Source organism: Verruconis gallopava (assembly GCF_000836295.1).
Source record: "Verruconis gallopava strain CBS 43764 unplaced genomic scaffold supercont1.162, whole genome shotgun sequence".
Lineage (NCBI taxonomy): Eukaryota > Fungi > Ascomycota > Dothideomycetes > Venturiales > Sympoventuriaceae > Verruconis > Verruconis gallopava.
The window spans coordinates 1-14,464 of record NW_015622298.1 but is presented as its reverse complement, the minus strand read 5'-3'; the positions used below and the strand labels follow the sequence as shown (position 1 = coordinate 14,464).

At 47.3% G+C, this 14,464-nt stretch overlaps 9 protein-coding genes across 13 annotated transcripts; 3 read left to right on the top strand and 6 right to left on the bottom strand.

The window, feature by feature from the left end:
- Positions 1-647, bottom strand: PV09_09760 (uncharacterized protein). The gene is made up of 2 exons (XM_016363886.1): positions 281-647; positions 1-227 (listed from the first exon to the last, which is right to left on the bottom strand). Exons 1-2 carry the CDS (start codon positions 547-549, stop codon positions 128-130), a joined length of 369 nt encoding a protein of 122 aa, XP_016208298.1. The 5' UTR covers positions 550-647; the 3' UTR covers positions 1-127.
- Positions 648-2,712: 2,065 nt separating this feature from the next.
- On the top strand, positions 2,713-3,424 carry PV09_09759 (uncharacterized protein). The gene is made up of 3 exons (XM_016363885.1): positions 2,713-2,911; positions 2,964-3,117; positions 3,166-3,424. Exons 1-3 carry the CDS (start codon positions 2,825-2,827, stop codon positions 3,393-3,395), a joined length of 471 nt encoding a protein of 156 aa, XP_016208297.1. The 5' UTR covers positions 2,713-2,824; the 3' UTR covers positions 3,396-3,424.
- PV09_09758 (uncharacterized protein) lies at positions 3,279-4,629 on the bottom strand. Its single transcript, XM_016363884.1, has 2 exons — positions 4,530-4,629; positions 3,279-4,479 (listed from the first exon to the last, which is right to left on the bottom strand). The coding sequence occupies exon 2, from the start codon at positions 4,474-4,476 to the stop codon at positions 3,454-3,456; it is 1,023 nt and encodes a 340-aa protein (XP_016208296.1). The 5' UTR covers positions 4,477-4,479; positions 4,530-4,629; the 3' UTR covers positions 3,279-3,453.
- Positions 4,630-6,659: 2,030 nt separating this feature from the next.
- PV09_09757 (uncharacterized protein) lies at positions 6,660-7,363 on the bottom strand. The gene is made up of 2 exons (XM_016363883.1): positions 6,983-7,363; positions 6,660-6,936 (listed from the first exon to the last, which is right to left on the bottom strand). The coding sequence occupies exons 1-2, from the start codon at positions 7,142-7,144 to the stop codon at positions 6,754-6,756; spliced, it is 345 nt and encodes a 114-aa protein (XP_016208295.1). The 5' UTR covers positions 7,145-7,363; the 3' UTR covers positions 6,660-6,753.
- Positions 7,364-7,858: 495 nt separating this feature from the next.
- On the bottom strand, positions 7,859-8,475 carry PV09_09756 (uncharacterized protein). The gene has a single exon (XM_016363882.1). It carries the CDS (start codon positions 8,275-8,277, stop codon positions 7,954-7,956), a length of 324 nt encoding a protein of 107 aa, XP_016208294.1. The 5' UTR covers positions 8,278-8,475; the 3' UTR covers positions 7,859-7,953.
- Positions 8,476-8,636: 161 nt separating this feature from the next.
- On the top strand, positions 8,637-9,958 carry PV09_09755. 2 transcript variants are annotated; one of them, XM_016363880.1, is made up of 3 exons: positions 8,637-9,350; positions 9,397-9,477; positions 9,522-9,958. In XM_016363880.1, the coding sequence occupies exons 1-3, from the start codon at positions 8,756-8,758 to the stop codon at positions 9,920-9,922; spliced, it is 1,077 nt and encodes a 358-aa protein (XP_016208292.1). In that variant the 5' UTR covers positions 8,637-8,755; the 3' UTR covers positions 9,923-9,958. The 2 variants fall into 2 exon arrangements, with proteins under 2 accessions (XP_016208292.1, XP_016208293.1); XM_016363881.1 differs by having other exon boundaries at positions 9,397-9,958.
- Positions 9,067-11,082, bottom strand: PV09_09754 (uncharacterized protein). The gene is made up of 2 exons (XM_016363879.1): positions 10,333-11,082; positions 9,067-10,281 (listed from the first exon to the last, which is right to left on the bottom strand). Exons 1-2 carry the CDS (start codon positions 10,456-10,458, stop codon positions 10,009-10,011), a joined length of 399 nt encoding a protein of 132 aa, XP_016208291.1. The 5' UTR covers positions 10,459-11,082; the 3' UTR covers positions 9,067-10,008.
- Positions 11,083-11,549: 467 nt separating this feature from the next.
- PV09_09753 lies at positions 11,550-13,720 on the bottom strand. 4 transcript variants are annotated; one of them, XM_016363876.1, is made up of 5 exons: positions 13,566-13,720; positions 12,667-13,477; positions 12,230-12,615; positions 12,094-12,180; positions 11,550-12,026 (listed from the first exon to the last, which is right to left on the bottom strand). In XM_016363876.1, the coding sequence occupies exons 3-5, from the start codon at positions 12,482-12,484 to the stop codon at positions 11,949-11,951; spliced, it is 420 nt and encodes a 139-aa protein (XP_016208288.1). In that variant the 5' UTR covers positions 12,485-12,615; positions 12,667-13,477; positions 13,566-13,720; the 3' UTR covers positions 11,550-11,948. The 4 variants fall into 4 exon arrangements, with proteins under 4 accessions (XP_016208288.1, XP_016208287.1, XP_016208289.1 ...); XM_016363875.1 differs by having other exon boundaries at positions 12,230-13,477; XM_016363877.1 differs by having other exon boundaries at positions 11,550-12,180; positions 12,230-13,477.
- On the top strand, positions 12,789-14,464 carry PV09_09752 (uncharacterized protein). The gene is made up of 5 exons (XM_016363874.1): positions 12,789-12,965; positions 13,019-13,421; positions 13,478-13,489; positions 13,587-14,108; positions 14,183-14,464. The coding sequence occupies exons 2-4, from the start codon at positions 13,347-13,349 to the stop codon at positions 13,944-13,946; spliced, it is 447 nt and encodes a 148-aa protein (XP_016208286.1). The 5' UTR covers positions 12,789-12,965; positions 13,019-13,346; the 3' UTR covers positions 13,947-14,108; positions 14,183-14,464.

The following is a 14,464-nucleotide window of genomic DNA, read 5'->3' as shown; positions in this document are numbered from 1 at the left end:
GCACCTCAAAACGGAGTCGTACCATGCCGGTCATCAACCGGATTTCAGAGAGATCTCCCACTGGACCTTGATGCCCAAGATACGAACGTGGCTGGAGACTGCCCTATATGCAAAGGGTATACACCGTCTAATTCTTCCGACTGACAGACTTGTTTGTCCCCCATCCTATCTTCACAGATCGTGGTTGGGCCTGCTTACAAGCAGCCTCTCCGAGGTCTCGAAACGCACTATGAGTAATTAACTGGCTAATAAAAGTAATTAAGGGTTATTGTTGACGTACAATGAGTTCGGTTTAGAAACTTTGAATACTTGAAGTTCCAGGGTGCTAGGATCAACGTCTGGAAATTCTTTGCAATGAACATCAAGGACGAGAAATAGGCTGGAAGGGGAACGTTCATCAAAGACAAAGTGTACGAAGAGATCATTCAAAGACGTGAGTTCTTCATAAGATCCGAGATCTTGCGAATCGAAAAAGTCTTTCATCACAGCTTGATCGTCTGTGACATACTGCTCACGACACCTAAGAACGACGCGTTTCGGCTGAGGCATCTCAGCTAAAGGTATTCGCAGCAGAAAGTCAATCAGAATTGAGAGAGACGAGAGGAGCAGGAGGAAAGGAATCCAATGCAAAACAATGTTGGTTGATGGTTGACGCGCCCTTGATCCAACCCAGCGGTTAACTTGGCCGACATCGGCAAAATGCCGATTTGGACTGCGGCCAATCCACCCTTCCACGAACGTGCTCTGGTCCTTGCAGCTGCGAACATATAACTTATTTCATTTCTCTGCGCAATTGATCGCTTCCATTTGTTGAGCATCTTCCTCGCAGGAAATGGACCTCTCTTTATTGTTCGTCCGAGAAACTCGTCTTTGGTCACTGTACCACAGTCCAGCAGCAGGCCACCCCGTGCCGGAGAGGGGTGCGCAAATCAAGACCAGCGCGATCAAGGGACAAGCCACAGTCTGCCAAATTTAGAAGTTGGAGGTTGGTACGCAATGTATTCTTACCAGCCTATAATTGGGTGAATACTGCGGGGTCTGCTTACAGTTGACAGGGTCCATCATTCCCTGATTGGGAAGTACCAATCGACGTGGCGTTGTTGCATGAATCGATCTGCTCCAGTCCTTGCAACGCAATATGTAGCTTTTCAGCCTGATCAGGTGGTTTTGAGATTGATAGTTTATCGTATAGCCTCATCAGATTTGATGGAATTTTGATGTCGCGTTGATGATGAATATACGTAGTATCTGCGCTGTAGAGATGCTGCCTGTAACATACGCGTGGCAACGACGACACTAGGGTAATTTTTGTGTCCATATATATGCAGGGTAACCAGGGTAGTCAAAGTTCACGTTATAAGCAAAAAAGACATGAATAATGAGTGGAATGAAGTTCTTTTAATGATTCTACAACAAGTACCGGGGTGTATGGCTCGTTGCACCAGGTGGCTCGTTGCACGTGGACAGACATTACTTCGCCTTCCTTTTCGCACACCATGTTTATAGCCGGCCCGAACTCCAAGTCCCGTCTTTCGTCATCTCTTTTTCTAGCCACAACGCCAGTGTGTTTTGGCTACTCCGCGCCGCAGCCGCTCCGTTCCAGAAATCGATATCCTCAAGTTCGCCAACACCAAGCACCCTATATGCCGTCGTGGTGTAGTTTCCAATGTCGGCCAGCACAATCCCAAGGTTCTGACTCTCTCAATTGGCAGCGAATCTTGCACTTGGGCATGGGACGGCGAAGAATGTTGCTGGATTGGGGCTAACTGGCAATGAATCATGCGCGGCCTCAATGTGTGTCGACTTTCTCATACTTTTCGCGCTTCCTGCTGCATCCTGTGAAGAGCTCAAGCTGTTGATGGCGATAAACCCACGAGCACTAGTCTCATTCGCGGTTACTGTGTTTGCGTCGTACGATGCTATAAGGTTACTCTCCTGTTTGTCGCTGGTCTTGGCCTCGGAAGTAGCTTGCGTTTGCTGCTTCACCAGTTCTTCTACCTCTTCTTCAAGTCATAATTTGCGTGGTCTGCCTCTAGCATCCCTTAGCTTGTCCACAGCCGCTTTACCGGCTTCAGGGCGAGTCTTTCTACCTCTCCGTCGAGTTGGCTTGGTCACACCTTGCGTCCCACAGCCCTGCTTGGCTTTCTTCGCAGCGTTTGGAGCCTTTCGGCCGGCTACGCGTTTCCCTTCGACTCTTGCCTCAGCCATGGTGATCGTAGCAGGCACGAAGGCAAGGGCTCAACTCAAGATGGCGGCGTTGGAAGATAGGATTTGGTCGCTTGTCCAAGTATTTGGAGGACTCATAAAACGGCGTTTTTTGTGCTGACAACACAGAAAGCGTTAGCACATGGTAGCAGCAAAAGTTAGATGCGAAGGTGTATAAATATTGTCGTAGGCGGCGGAGTACTGACGACGAGAGGCCGAGATAACGGAGTTGAGATGGCATTGAAAGTGGCTGAACATGTTTTGATAGATGAGCATAACTCCTCCCCGCAGCCTTCTGCTAAGATCTGAAGCGTGCTTGATAGCACACGATCAACCAATGGATCGTGACACGTCAGCAAATAATGAGTAACAATGATTGAACACTACTCATTGATGTGTGAGGTGGCTGACAGAGCCACTCGGCTCAACAGGAAGCGGTTTGACGCATGAACTCACACTCCGGAATCTCCATCACCGCCTACAGTCGCTGCGTAATGTGGAGGCTTATCGGTCGGCTGTTGAGCTACCGTACTGTCAGTACTCATTCAACCAGGGGGTTGTGACATAAAAAGACAGCTTACCAACCGCTAAATGCACCTAACAATTCTATGTCCCTTCCATGAACCAGCCGATCACTGACGCAGTTTCCGCATTTCGAATGCCTACAGAATCATCCTCGCCGCGAAGAAGCATCCGAGAAGGAGAGGTTCGTACTCTCAGCCAGTGTTGTACTATCCGCCACCGCTGACATGTGTAAGCTTGAGCCACATACTGCGCACCATAACGCCGCGATCGACATTGAGGGCGCTGAGAGTTTGATGTCCCTTCACCAGCAACAGCAGGCCACAACACATGTTGATGAAGTTGAAGAGGATTGGGAGAGCGTAAAAACTCAAAGATCTCGCAACCGAGGTAAACGTAAGGTTTAATCATTATCGAGTTTGCTAATTCCCAGTAAAGATAAAAAGAGGAAACGGATTGATAACCACGGGAGAGAAGCTGAACAGACTTTGTCGAAGCTAGAACGAGAAGAGGTACATGTTGAAGGAGTAATTCGCCGAAGCATGCAAAAGGCATCCCTCATGCTGAGCGAGGATATTAACTACCTCGCTGTAGTCGACATCAACAGCTATATGAACACATTATCTAGACTTTTCAGAGCACTTGAAGCTCTGCAGAGCACGGACTGAATTGAGTTGGTTGAATAGCAATATATACGTAGTGTTACAAAACAGTTTTCAATACGCATTATTCGTTTGCAGCAAGCCGTTTCCTGGGACACTTCGAACCGCCTCGGCCGGTGAAGGACGTATTGGGGGTGGTGTCATATGCGCCTTCATTACTTTGCTGACTGAACTCTTGTGATTGAGAATCGGGCTGACTCGATCCTGAGAGATGGTGGAGCTCGAGATCTTGTGAAAGCCCGAAGCTCTGGGAAAGTTGTGGAACGCTGAAATCCAGATCTGCCGGGATTTGATCTATGGCCGAACATAGCCGTTTGAAACGATTCGGCATCCATATATCATAGACGTTCTTGGTGAACTTGTATGCCGTCCATTTCTCCTTACCATCTAGAGCTGTAAAGCTGAACTCATGGATTGGATGGCGGTAGTACTTGGTGTCCTTCCCATCAATGACTGCGTAGTGTCCATATATTCTCACCGACCTGTGATTATGCGAAATTGAGAAGGCGAGAATCTCCCGATGAAGCTCCATCTCACGACCAACAAGTCTAAAGAGCTCGACGGTGGCTCTCACCGCAAGAGTCATGCTATGGGCATTCTGTCGATCCGCGATATCTAGCGATGCAGCACCGCACTTCACCTCACAAGTAAGAAACGGAAAGTACATGTAGTACGTAGCCATGAAGTACGACTGATCACCAGCGATGAAGTCGCCAATGAATGGGGCGAGCTTGTCGAGCTGCTCTTGGGTGAATGCCTCTCGCTTGAATCCTACGGAGTAGTCGGGCTGTGGACGCGTGCCTGTTAAGGGAAAAGAGTTGCTCCAGCCTTCGTTGGTGCTCTCGATCAAGATCTTGAGATGTCCAGCGCCATATGCAGTTAGAGTCTCGGCTGATGGCACGATCAGAAGGGAGATATCCCGGATAACCCTGGTTTCATTCCTGTCCTGGATGTTTTGGCATGTTTGTTTGAACAGATCATCGCGGAATAGCGATTCACTGGGAGTAAGCTGTTTCCAGTACCATTTCCCTTCGTGCCCAAATGATATGAGCACGCCTTTGTCACCTTCAGGATACACAGCTTTCATATTCTGGACTGAGGTTAGATAGGATGCTAAAGTGCTTCGAGGAATAGACAAACTTGATAATCTCGAATAACATCGAGAGCCAAGTGACTTCCATCTACAAGTTGAGTTGTGTTTGTCGCTTTGTGAGGGTTTGGTATAGAGAATCCTTGTCATCCATATCTATGAGGCGAGAAAAGTATTGCTCGATAAAGATGTGTGAAAGGGCCCAGAGACTTGAGTTCTTAACAAGAATGACCCTAAAGAATCATCACAAACGTGCAGCCTAAGTGCTCTTATAACCTCCGGAGGAGCGCCCAGGGTCCGTATTCACTTTTATGCAATTGCAAGTTACATGTTACGTGTGATTTTTCTGCACAATGTTTCAGCTCGTCGCGCAGACGACGTACTGATGAGATGGTACGCTTGAGCAAGTACTAATGCGTTGTTCATTCGGGGTTCCGTTCACTAAACTATTATGTACGACAATGGGTTGTGATCGATGAACGTGCTGTCAAGGCGCACCGCGACATTGCCGTCCATGCATGTCGAAAGCCAGCCGGCCAGGATTCAATTGCTGTCAAGACGCGGAATGCGCACAAGGCTGTTTGACATTGCGGAGTCGTACGTGTTGCCGTTCATTTCCTTCCACAAAAAGATATTGAATGTATTTTCTGCTAAGTGACAGCGCTGTAGTCTAGTCTAGTTGAGCCATATCCGCATTTCGTACTCCTCTCCTCCAATATCCCCCTTATATGAGCCCATATGATCTCCAGAGCAGTCTCCGTATTTTCTTCAGTCAGCGCCGAATGCGAATTGGCTCTCCTTCCTGAGGACAGTCTTCAATATCTGTCACATCGTCGTCGTCTCGATACTCTCGAATAGGACCTGTTACGACCTTAGTCTCTGTACGGCTTTCTAATGCCATGATAAAAAACACAACGTACTGTTGGTTTTGTCGATAGCCATTTTAGGGACGTGGGACTTTTGGATTTCTTGGAGCGTAAATTGCCTTGTAGGTGCACGAGTAGGAGGGCAAGTTGCGTAGGCAGCCAGGTATTTATGGTCATTTCAATTTAGGTACAGAATTCTGAAGTTGCATATTGTATTGGGAAAAAAAAATACCGCCATGGATAGACCGCCGGAATATGTACGCGCCTGCAATTCTCAACGGAATTGGACTTGCATACAAGGATGCAAGAGATCTTCAGCCTTGCCAAGGAGGCACATTCGACGGTCGTGCATGAATTATTGGTACTTGTGAATCGGATCTTTTGGGCGCAGAACAGGAAATGCACGCATTGAATCGTCTATACATATTGCAATTCCTTGGAAACACAACTCAGATGGCTGCAAGAGAAGGTAAATTGCTCGCCCCGGCATGTCTAATTCTAATCATCCCTGTGCCGCCTGCAGCGGTAGTCCTGAGAACATATTTGGTTCCACAACGCATCCTCCCTAGAGTCACGGTGGCATCGACCTCGCTGGGCAGTAAAGCATTAAAGGTCAGCTAGCCGGCCTTTAGAAGGACTCTCGTGTCTGGATGTGGGCCCTTTAGCTGTAGACATATCCCTACAGTCGCCTGAAGTCGTAATCAGTTGTTATAGATAGATTTCTGAAGTTAAAAGAGATTATACCGCATTTCTCATCCAGTCGATATTCGCTGCGACTGTTAACCGAAAGCCTTCACGTGGACCTATGGAGCAACTCACATCGCAGTGACATTTGCGGGACAACGTTTGTGCGTCTCTTGATATCTAGTACACCATGCCTTTACTGTATATCGCAGATGACCACAGGCGTACTCGACTTGTGTGTAGTCGCACATTTTGATGGCTACTGGGTTTGAATTTGAGGTGCCGTGCAACGGTTCATATTTGGAGAAGATAGTAGCAGCCCACGCTTAAGTCATCTTAGGGAACATAATCAAACTACCGTCATCAACTGCTTCAATTGATTGGAAGAAGCATAGCGTGAACATCGAATGCTGACCACATCCTACAGCAGCATGGTGCATGATTCGGTGGGCCATTGACGCCACTCTTCAGGAATCTGAGGGGCAGCTTGCGCTCTCCAAGGCCACAGAACGCTTAGATGAGAGGGAATCATTCAGCTTCGCTTAGATCATGGCTTCCCGTGCCAGAAGTGAAGTAAAAATGCACGGCATTACAGGCATATTATGATTAAAACACCAATGAAATGAAACGTTTGAGTGATGGCACTTGCATTTCTAGAGTACGGGACTTGCAGCTGGACTGTATCGTTATTTACTCAAACACCATCAATCCCTCGTAGTGCATCCTACAATCTAGCCAGGTCTATCACCTGTAAACGCCGAAGCTTTTGCAATGCAACTCCAACATTAAGGCAACCATGGAGCATTGATCGACAGTCGCGATCCCAATGGCCGGATTTTGACCAAACCATCAATGTAGTATTGTTGTCTGTCCATCTGTACTTCCATTTTTTAAGACTCCCTTCATCCTACTTGACTATCAGCGCAATCTTGTTATCGAAGTGTATTATGTACATTATAAAGTTGTTGCATGAATCTGTAAGCCTGGCACGGCGATACCACTTGTGTCCATCCTCCCAAATCAATGCATACAGGGACTAGCATCGGCGACGGTGGCGGGGGCGGTGGAGGTTCACCGGTGAGGTGTTCGGAAAACGGAAAAGATGCATCATTCATGATCGGATGCTGTTAGATTTGTCGCTCATAGAAACAAGGCAACTGATGCGCACCTATATATGCGCTGCGTGCAGGGAGAAACGGCTGTGCGTTCACATCCGCTTTCCAATTCAGACGTACGCGATGAAAGTATAGCCCACATCATTCGCTACAACGCAGCCACCCACACCACTAGTGATTCCTGCAGAGCGGTAGGCGCAAACTGAGATTAATGCGTAGGGGCACGGTGTGTGTTTGGAAGACGTCCAACCCAGCACAGCGGAACTCGCGCAACCCGCCGAGCCCGGAATTCTGTGCTGCGCACCAGACTTGTCAATTCGCGCTCTCGTCCCAACTCCTGAACTTCTGCAGCCTGCCAATCCTGTCGCCTGGCGCTACTGCCAACTACAAACGTTCACATTACCTTTTTGGGGAGCAAGAATAGAGAGTTGCATAGCTGATGACGACTCATCTGCACGAGGATTTGATTGAGTTTCTCTACTCGCTGGACCGTCGCCTCAAAGCTTCATTATGTGCGCATTGTTGTTCGCGACATTTACGCGCAGCAGCGGGATACCACAATGTCACTCCACGTTGGATCTAGCATTTGATGTGCGAAAGCTTATCAGAATAGGTTGATTCAGACTATACCGAACCAAGTCGTGCGAGGGCAAAGACCTTACTGCCCTCTGTCGCTCGTTTACCAGGACGTTATCTGGATCGGGCAACCATAATGGAGGCAGTACAGCTTGTATTTCTGATCCTATATGTATGTAGTGCGTACTAATGACTTTGCCGCGAGTCACACATGATTGGAGCTATATATAGCTCTATTGCCCAGCCGAATTGCTCTCTTGGACCTCGGATCGTTTATTGCCGTTTTGAGTACTGGATGAGGATGAAGCGTCGAGTGCCGTAAGGCCAGGTGCTTTGGCTAATTCGTCCCCAGTCATACGGGACTCCCTTTTCAGAGAAGGGATAACAGTAGCTGACGACTGTGGAGGAGTAGAAAGAGGGATGGGAATTGTGGAAATGGACTGCGGCTTCTGGAGATCGGCCATGTTGATACAAGATGTGCCACTATTTCGTAGCGCCGGAGAAAGGAACAGAGGTTGAGATTGATGTTGTGCAGTGTAGAATACATCTGGCGGCATGTAACACTTCAGGAGAGTATAACGCAGGCCTTTTATTCAAATTCTGACGATACGCCTTAAAGGCATGATGTGCTCTGTGCTTTGGGCGTGTTGATGTCTACTTTCGAATCGGCATATACTGGCGGATATCGTGCGGTCAATTGGCTGAAATTGGCGTTCGCAGAAACATATCTCCATGAACTACAAGTGTCGGAACGCGTGTTCCAATTGGATTACGCAAGGACCAATTGCCTGGGAGCCACGCTGCAACGACCCACCCACCCAAGCGCTGATTGAACATCGATCCGGCAGAACGGAACATGCGCAGCTCGCCAAGCCCATTGCTGTGCGCAGCGCGCATAAATAATGATCTCGCGCTCCCTAATATCTTCCTTGATCTACGCCGCTCACCGATAACCTTGACGCGCGCTGCCCTGCAACAACCTCTGCTCGCGGCTGCCCATCATAGTCAAAACTCGCGCAACGGATTCAAGCCCCAATGGATATCAATATCCGAGAGCTCAAGTCTTTGGAGGTGGACGAGAAGATTCCGGAGTCTGCAGACCAATACTATCCCACTTTTCTCCGAATATCTGATGTTAGCAGAGTCGCTGAAGGACTCACGAATTCAAACTACCGAACAGATGTTATCAAGCAGCTAACGACAGTAGCTGCCAGACTCCCAATCATCTGGGCGATCAGGGACACAGAGGCCAGATTGCGCGAGCTAGGAACTGCAAAACGCTTTTCAGATCGTACATGCAACCGGTTGAAGGACTTCGCCGACTATACTTACCAGACCAAAAATCGCCAGAAAGACAAGGATTACATCGAGAAACAGAAGCTCTTACGAACAGTGGATTGGAAAGTATTCAGGTTCCATTGTATAGCCTTTCCAATAGAGAAAACCAGGAATATGAATCTCAATCGCCTGCGGCAAGTCCTTGAACTGGAGAAATCTCGCATAGAATCTTATGGGTGGGAGCGTTACTTAAATCGCATAGAGTTCAACAATGCCCTCGCCGTACACGCCTCAGAAGCCCGCTACGGGCCACGGGGTCTCTATGACCAAAGCTACGAGGCTTTCAAGGCCGGTACGTTGTCCACGAGACTCAACTATGTGCGCTGACACTGAAGAAGCACAGCCAGCGGCGCCCATAGAACACATTCCGAAAGACCACCAAGATGAAATCCCCCCAGTAGCTGTTGCTGATTATCAAGGTATGTATTCTCTCTCATCCGAAGTTTTACTAAGCACTCACTAGGCCCACCTATACGCGAACTACATGGACAAGTGTATCAGCTCAGTGCAGCGGACCTTAGAGATACCGTCTATTCCTATAAAGGTGCTGGCAAACCTATCATCATGACCGTCCCAGTCTCAATCACACACCCGCCCTTTATACTTTTCACTACCACAAATACGATGACTATGAAATTCATGCAACGCCCAATACCGCAGAACGATCAAATGAGTCGCCTGATAAGGTCTGTGGTAACATCTTGGTCGTACCAGCCGCTAGCTGGTGAATGTTGGGTGTGTTCACCGCAAGGTTGCTGGGTGCATCTTTTCACTTTAGGGCGGCTTCGATTGTGCTCGGATCACGAAGCATGCCAAATGTGCCAGCCGTGCTGGATATCTAGGGGAGGAATTGTCAACAGATAGCTCTTATACGTAACAAATATAGTATCATATTAACAACCTTAGTTCTGTAAAGTGCGCAATAGCTGTGAAATTCGTTCTCAGTATGATTATGGACAAGGTGTCGCTAAAATAAACGCCATCTCCATTTCTCCCATGCAAAGGTATTTCCAGCTATGATGCCATGGCATAATCACGACTTTCGTGTTGTCCGTATCAACGCCTCCAGCGCCTCCAAGCCATTTCTTTGTGTTATACACCCTACAGGACCCTCGTTTCCGAACGTCCACTACAATGGCAACTGTGTTGTCCGGTGCAGGTACTGGGTTTCGGCTTGATTTCATGGTCTTGAAGGGAGTCACCTCGTGTATGGTCTGTTTTATCTGCAACATGTCAGTGAGTGATCTTCAGAAATTACTATAGACTGGGAAGACCTTTCTCACGCCCTCCTCTCCTTCTTCGACCTTTACCTTCTCCAAGGCATTGTCAAGGTATGTTGTGAGCACGTCCTTCCCTTCATCAACCTTTATCTTTTGCAATACGTCTTCCGTGACGTTCATATGCGAATAAAGGGGTATCGCGATGACGTCTTCAAAAGTCGATGAAAGGTTTGGGCATGGTCGACGCGACAAGTTCTGGAGGAGAGAGGATCGAAAAATGCGTATCACGGAGTGAGTAGGTGGGGCACTTAGCTGCTGCCTTTTGTGAGTTGTCCTGGCAAGGGTTGGTTTAGTGGACCATGACTCAATGTCACGAGGTCAATCACCCTGCAATAAGTCTGTTGGAGCGCGCCCAGAACTGAACTCCATCGCCCCTCTATTGCAACACTTTTGATCGCTATGGGTACAATCATCTCAGAGCCTATGGTCAGATGTACTGAGGGAGAGAATTGTATTCTTGAACCATGCGGCGAGCAGTGCGATGTCTGGAAGAAGTATCACCGTATGTTATCCGCCATAAAGTGAAGGACCACGTACTAAGATTATCATAGCGAAAACGGCGCCACCACCTTGAAGCACTCTAGATTTTGAGTAGTAAGCTCTATCCTCTCAATCTAGTTCATGTTTGACCTCTGAGCATTTACAGCTCTAACGAATCTTATCACCTGTTCTCTGCGCTTTGTTCTCAATCCCATCTCTTCGCAAAATTGACCATACTATGCGCGGGACGGCATTACATGCACGAGAACCAAACGCAGTGCTCTTCCACTCTGTACTGCCATAAAATCGCGATGGCTTTAGTACGAGCTCGTCCACGTGATCATCCCCATGCTGAAGCACATGGTAGGGAAGAACCGGAATCCAGAGCGGGTGGCCACGGCCTTGAAAGAGGCGCGGGCAAAATCTCACGACTTTACCTGACAACTTCCCAGATATCCGCTGAACACCTCATTATTCTAGCCATTCGACGTGGACGCTGATGCTGCTGCGTCTTGCGAAGTCTTACATTTCCGGACCTCAACAGGGATGTCCAGGAATTTGCCAAGGACTGGAACATGGTTTCTTTTCATATTATTTTGTTCTGGAACTCAATGAAGTGTCGATGAGAAGTACATGCAGTTGGGGTCGTTTGAGATGGCATCTAGCATAGCCTAGTGTGGTCACGCAAATTAAGATCGGTTACTCATTGTATCAACCAAACAGTTTCTGTTCAGCTCTATTTTAACCAGCTCTTTGATTGCCTCGATACTCATCTAGTGTTGCTTGTCTATCTTACTCATAAGGTTGACATTGAATATGGATTTGTATTCACATCACCACTCTACTGCTGCGCATTTTCCCAGACTTCTTTCGTCTTGGCTGACGGGTGACCACCACGCAGGTGCTAGTGTTAAAGTCGAGCTTCTAACACTCCCAGTAGCAAGATAGCAGCGACCAGGGCATCTGAAAGAGGTTACAAACCACCACAAAGGCGCCGAAAATGACATATCGGATAAGGGGACTAGATGAATCGGAGAAAATCCATCGAACAAACACCAAATTGTATCCTATTCATCGCCATCCTTACCTCATCTTCGTCACTCTCTAAATCGGTTTGTGCCGTGGCCAAACTAGTGGATGAATCCGTCTCGACGATGTGAGTTGCTTGATATATACCGATCGGTTTCCCTTCGGTTCCTTGAAGAATTCTAATGGGGGTTAGATACTATGATATGAATATACTTCGAAGTATCTCCAAACTCGTCGACTCCGTACCCAAGGCGCTTGGTGGTCCGCGAGTTGCGCAGCCCCACGTCCTCTTTTCCGTCCAAACGGCCAATAGCGTGAATTACGAACTAGATCCTGCGCATTTCAATGAGAATATAGATGCAAGCATTAATAACTGGCTCACCATCAGCATCCACTCCCGATACTCCAAAATGGCAGTAATGGTAACGGCAGCAATGGTAATGTCACCAATGGTAATGGCGCGAATGAAAACGGCGCCAATGAAAACAATTCTGAGGTGCCGCAAAGTGCTAGAAAAATTCTCAAACGCAGCTAATGAAAAGTTTCGCTCGCCCTGAGCAGCAGAACATGCAGTGAAGTGGGCAAGTTGGCGAGGAGAGGATGGTGGTGTGGTTTGTAGCCGAGCTGAGTGAAGCATATCCTAAGTGATAGCCTTCTCGAGACCAGTGGTACTTGGACTTCGCAGGCATGTCAAGATAATAGAAATCCTATCATTCCTATTGTTCATAGTGTGATCCAATCTATAGGTGTACTTGAAGCTAAGGGACTCTTTATTAATTAACCTCTTCTGCCCATATACTTGCAATACCGTGCTGCTACCTTAGAACGTTTCTGTTGGTGGTTGGAGTGAGTTGACAACAGGTCAACTTTGCGTGGGCCTCCGCGGGGAGGGTCCCCTTGGCTCTGGTGACCGAAAAACGGCATATATGTGGCAGATCTTTCAACTTTCAACATCGCCTCCCATAACCCCCATCTATACTTCTTCGGACCATTTGATCATCGTTATTAGGCAATTCCTTAGTTATCTCTTTCCTAGTTGTTTCGACTTCATCCATAGACCGACAATTTAAAATTGCCTTCCGTTTTGAGACCTGAAAATACTGAAGCGAAGAGATTTCGTAAGCTAAGTGGGGCGAAAATTTTGCAAGCTAAGTTAACTTTATGATTTAAGTTGCCGTCGGGTCTTTCAACAACTCGAAGTTCTCAAAACAGAAGATAGTGAGCCAGATATGCTTCTAGCAAAGGAGATCATGTTATAGTTTGGGTGTAATTGTGGGCAGTTTCTTGCCTGTCTTTTCTACAGCCGTTTCGAGTTCATGATCTAATCCCCCTTAAACCAAGAACCCTGAAGCATCAATTTTAATATAATTTGCATAAGCTTGCCTACTTTGAGTACGTCATCCTGAGTCAAGTCGTGGTTTCTGCCTTCGTCAAAGTAAATTGCCTCCAGCCACTCTGGGAGCGTATAACCTGACTTCTCCCCTGGTGAAGCGCTATCCATGGCGCGCCATATTTGTTACCACCACTCCGGCAGTTTATCATTGGCAATTTTCAGCATTTGGCGTACAAGAATCGTGGGTGTTATCATGAAGCTGTCAAACGGTGGTTGACCGACTATGAGCTCAAAAAGCTAGCGAAAATTGTGAGCTTTTCTTCAAGTTTGCGCCTGATGTAGTCTTCATCTCCCTCAATATGTTTCTTTCAAGATCTGAACTCACCATACAACCCATACTCCATAGGTCCACGCGATAATCGAACTTCTCTCTAAATATGATCTTAGGTGCTTGGACAGGACGCGATGTATGAAGCTTGTCAGGAAGTCATTTTTGAAAAAAGATTCGCCAAAGTCAACTATTTTAATCGGACAGGAAAGAACTGAGAGATCTGTTGGATACGAAGCGGGTCTGGCAAGATATTTAGGTATTCCGGGTTCTAGTGGCTTTCCGTCTTTTCTTCTGATTAATCCGGTCTCCGGGTTTCCGAGCTTCTGGAAAAACTTATCTTCAACTAGGGAATGTAAAGAAAGAATAGTGAAAGCTAAGTTGCGAGTATGCAGATCTAACATACATAAGTCAGCTAAAAATTTTGTGGATTGTTAGCTCACCTCCATGTCCGATCTTATGCTGATGCAAATAGTCCAGGCTGAGAAGAGCATGTGTCGCGATGATTTTTGCAAGTTTTCCAGGAAATCTCTTGCCGCGGAAGCGCGCATCCAGTAGATCAGGGAAGCTTGGCCTTAAAAACTTAAGTATAATGCAGCTGTGAGTACCATTCAGACTATTAAGATTAAAGTGGTTCAACATTTGCATTAGATGTTGACACTCAGGGTGCTTAGAGCGAATGTTTGATATAGCGCGTAAGACTTTGAATTCGCGGTTGCCCTCTCTGTGTTCCGGCAAAAGTGAATGTAATCACAGAGTCAGAAGACAGATAGGAATCCTGGAAACCTCAAGTCAAATAGCATGAGGAAGTTGCGAGTGAGAAATGCCTTTGATTGAGAGACCTTACTGTTTAGGAGCCTGTACCGTGGATACTTAAGCATTTCCTCTAGGATTCCACCCTCTCTCTCTCTTCTCACTACAACACACACACACTCACACTCACACACACACACACA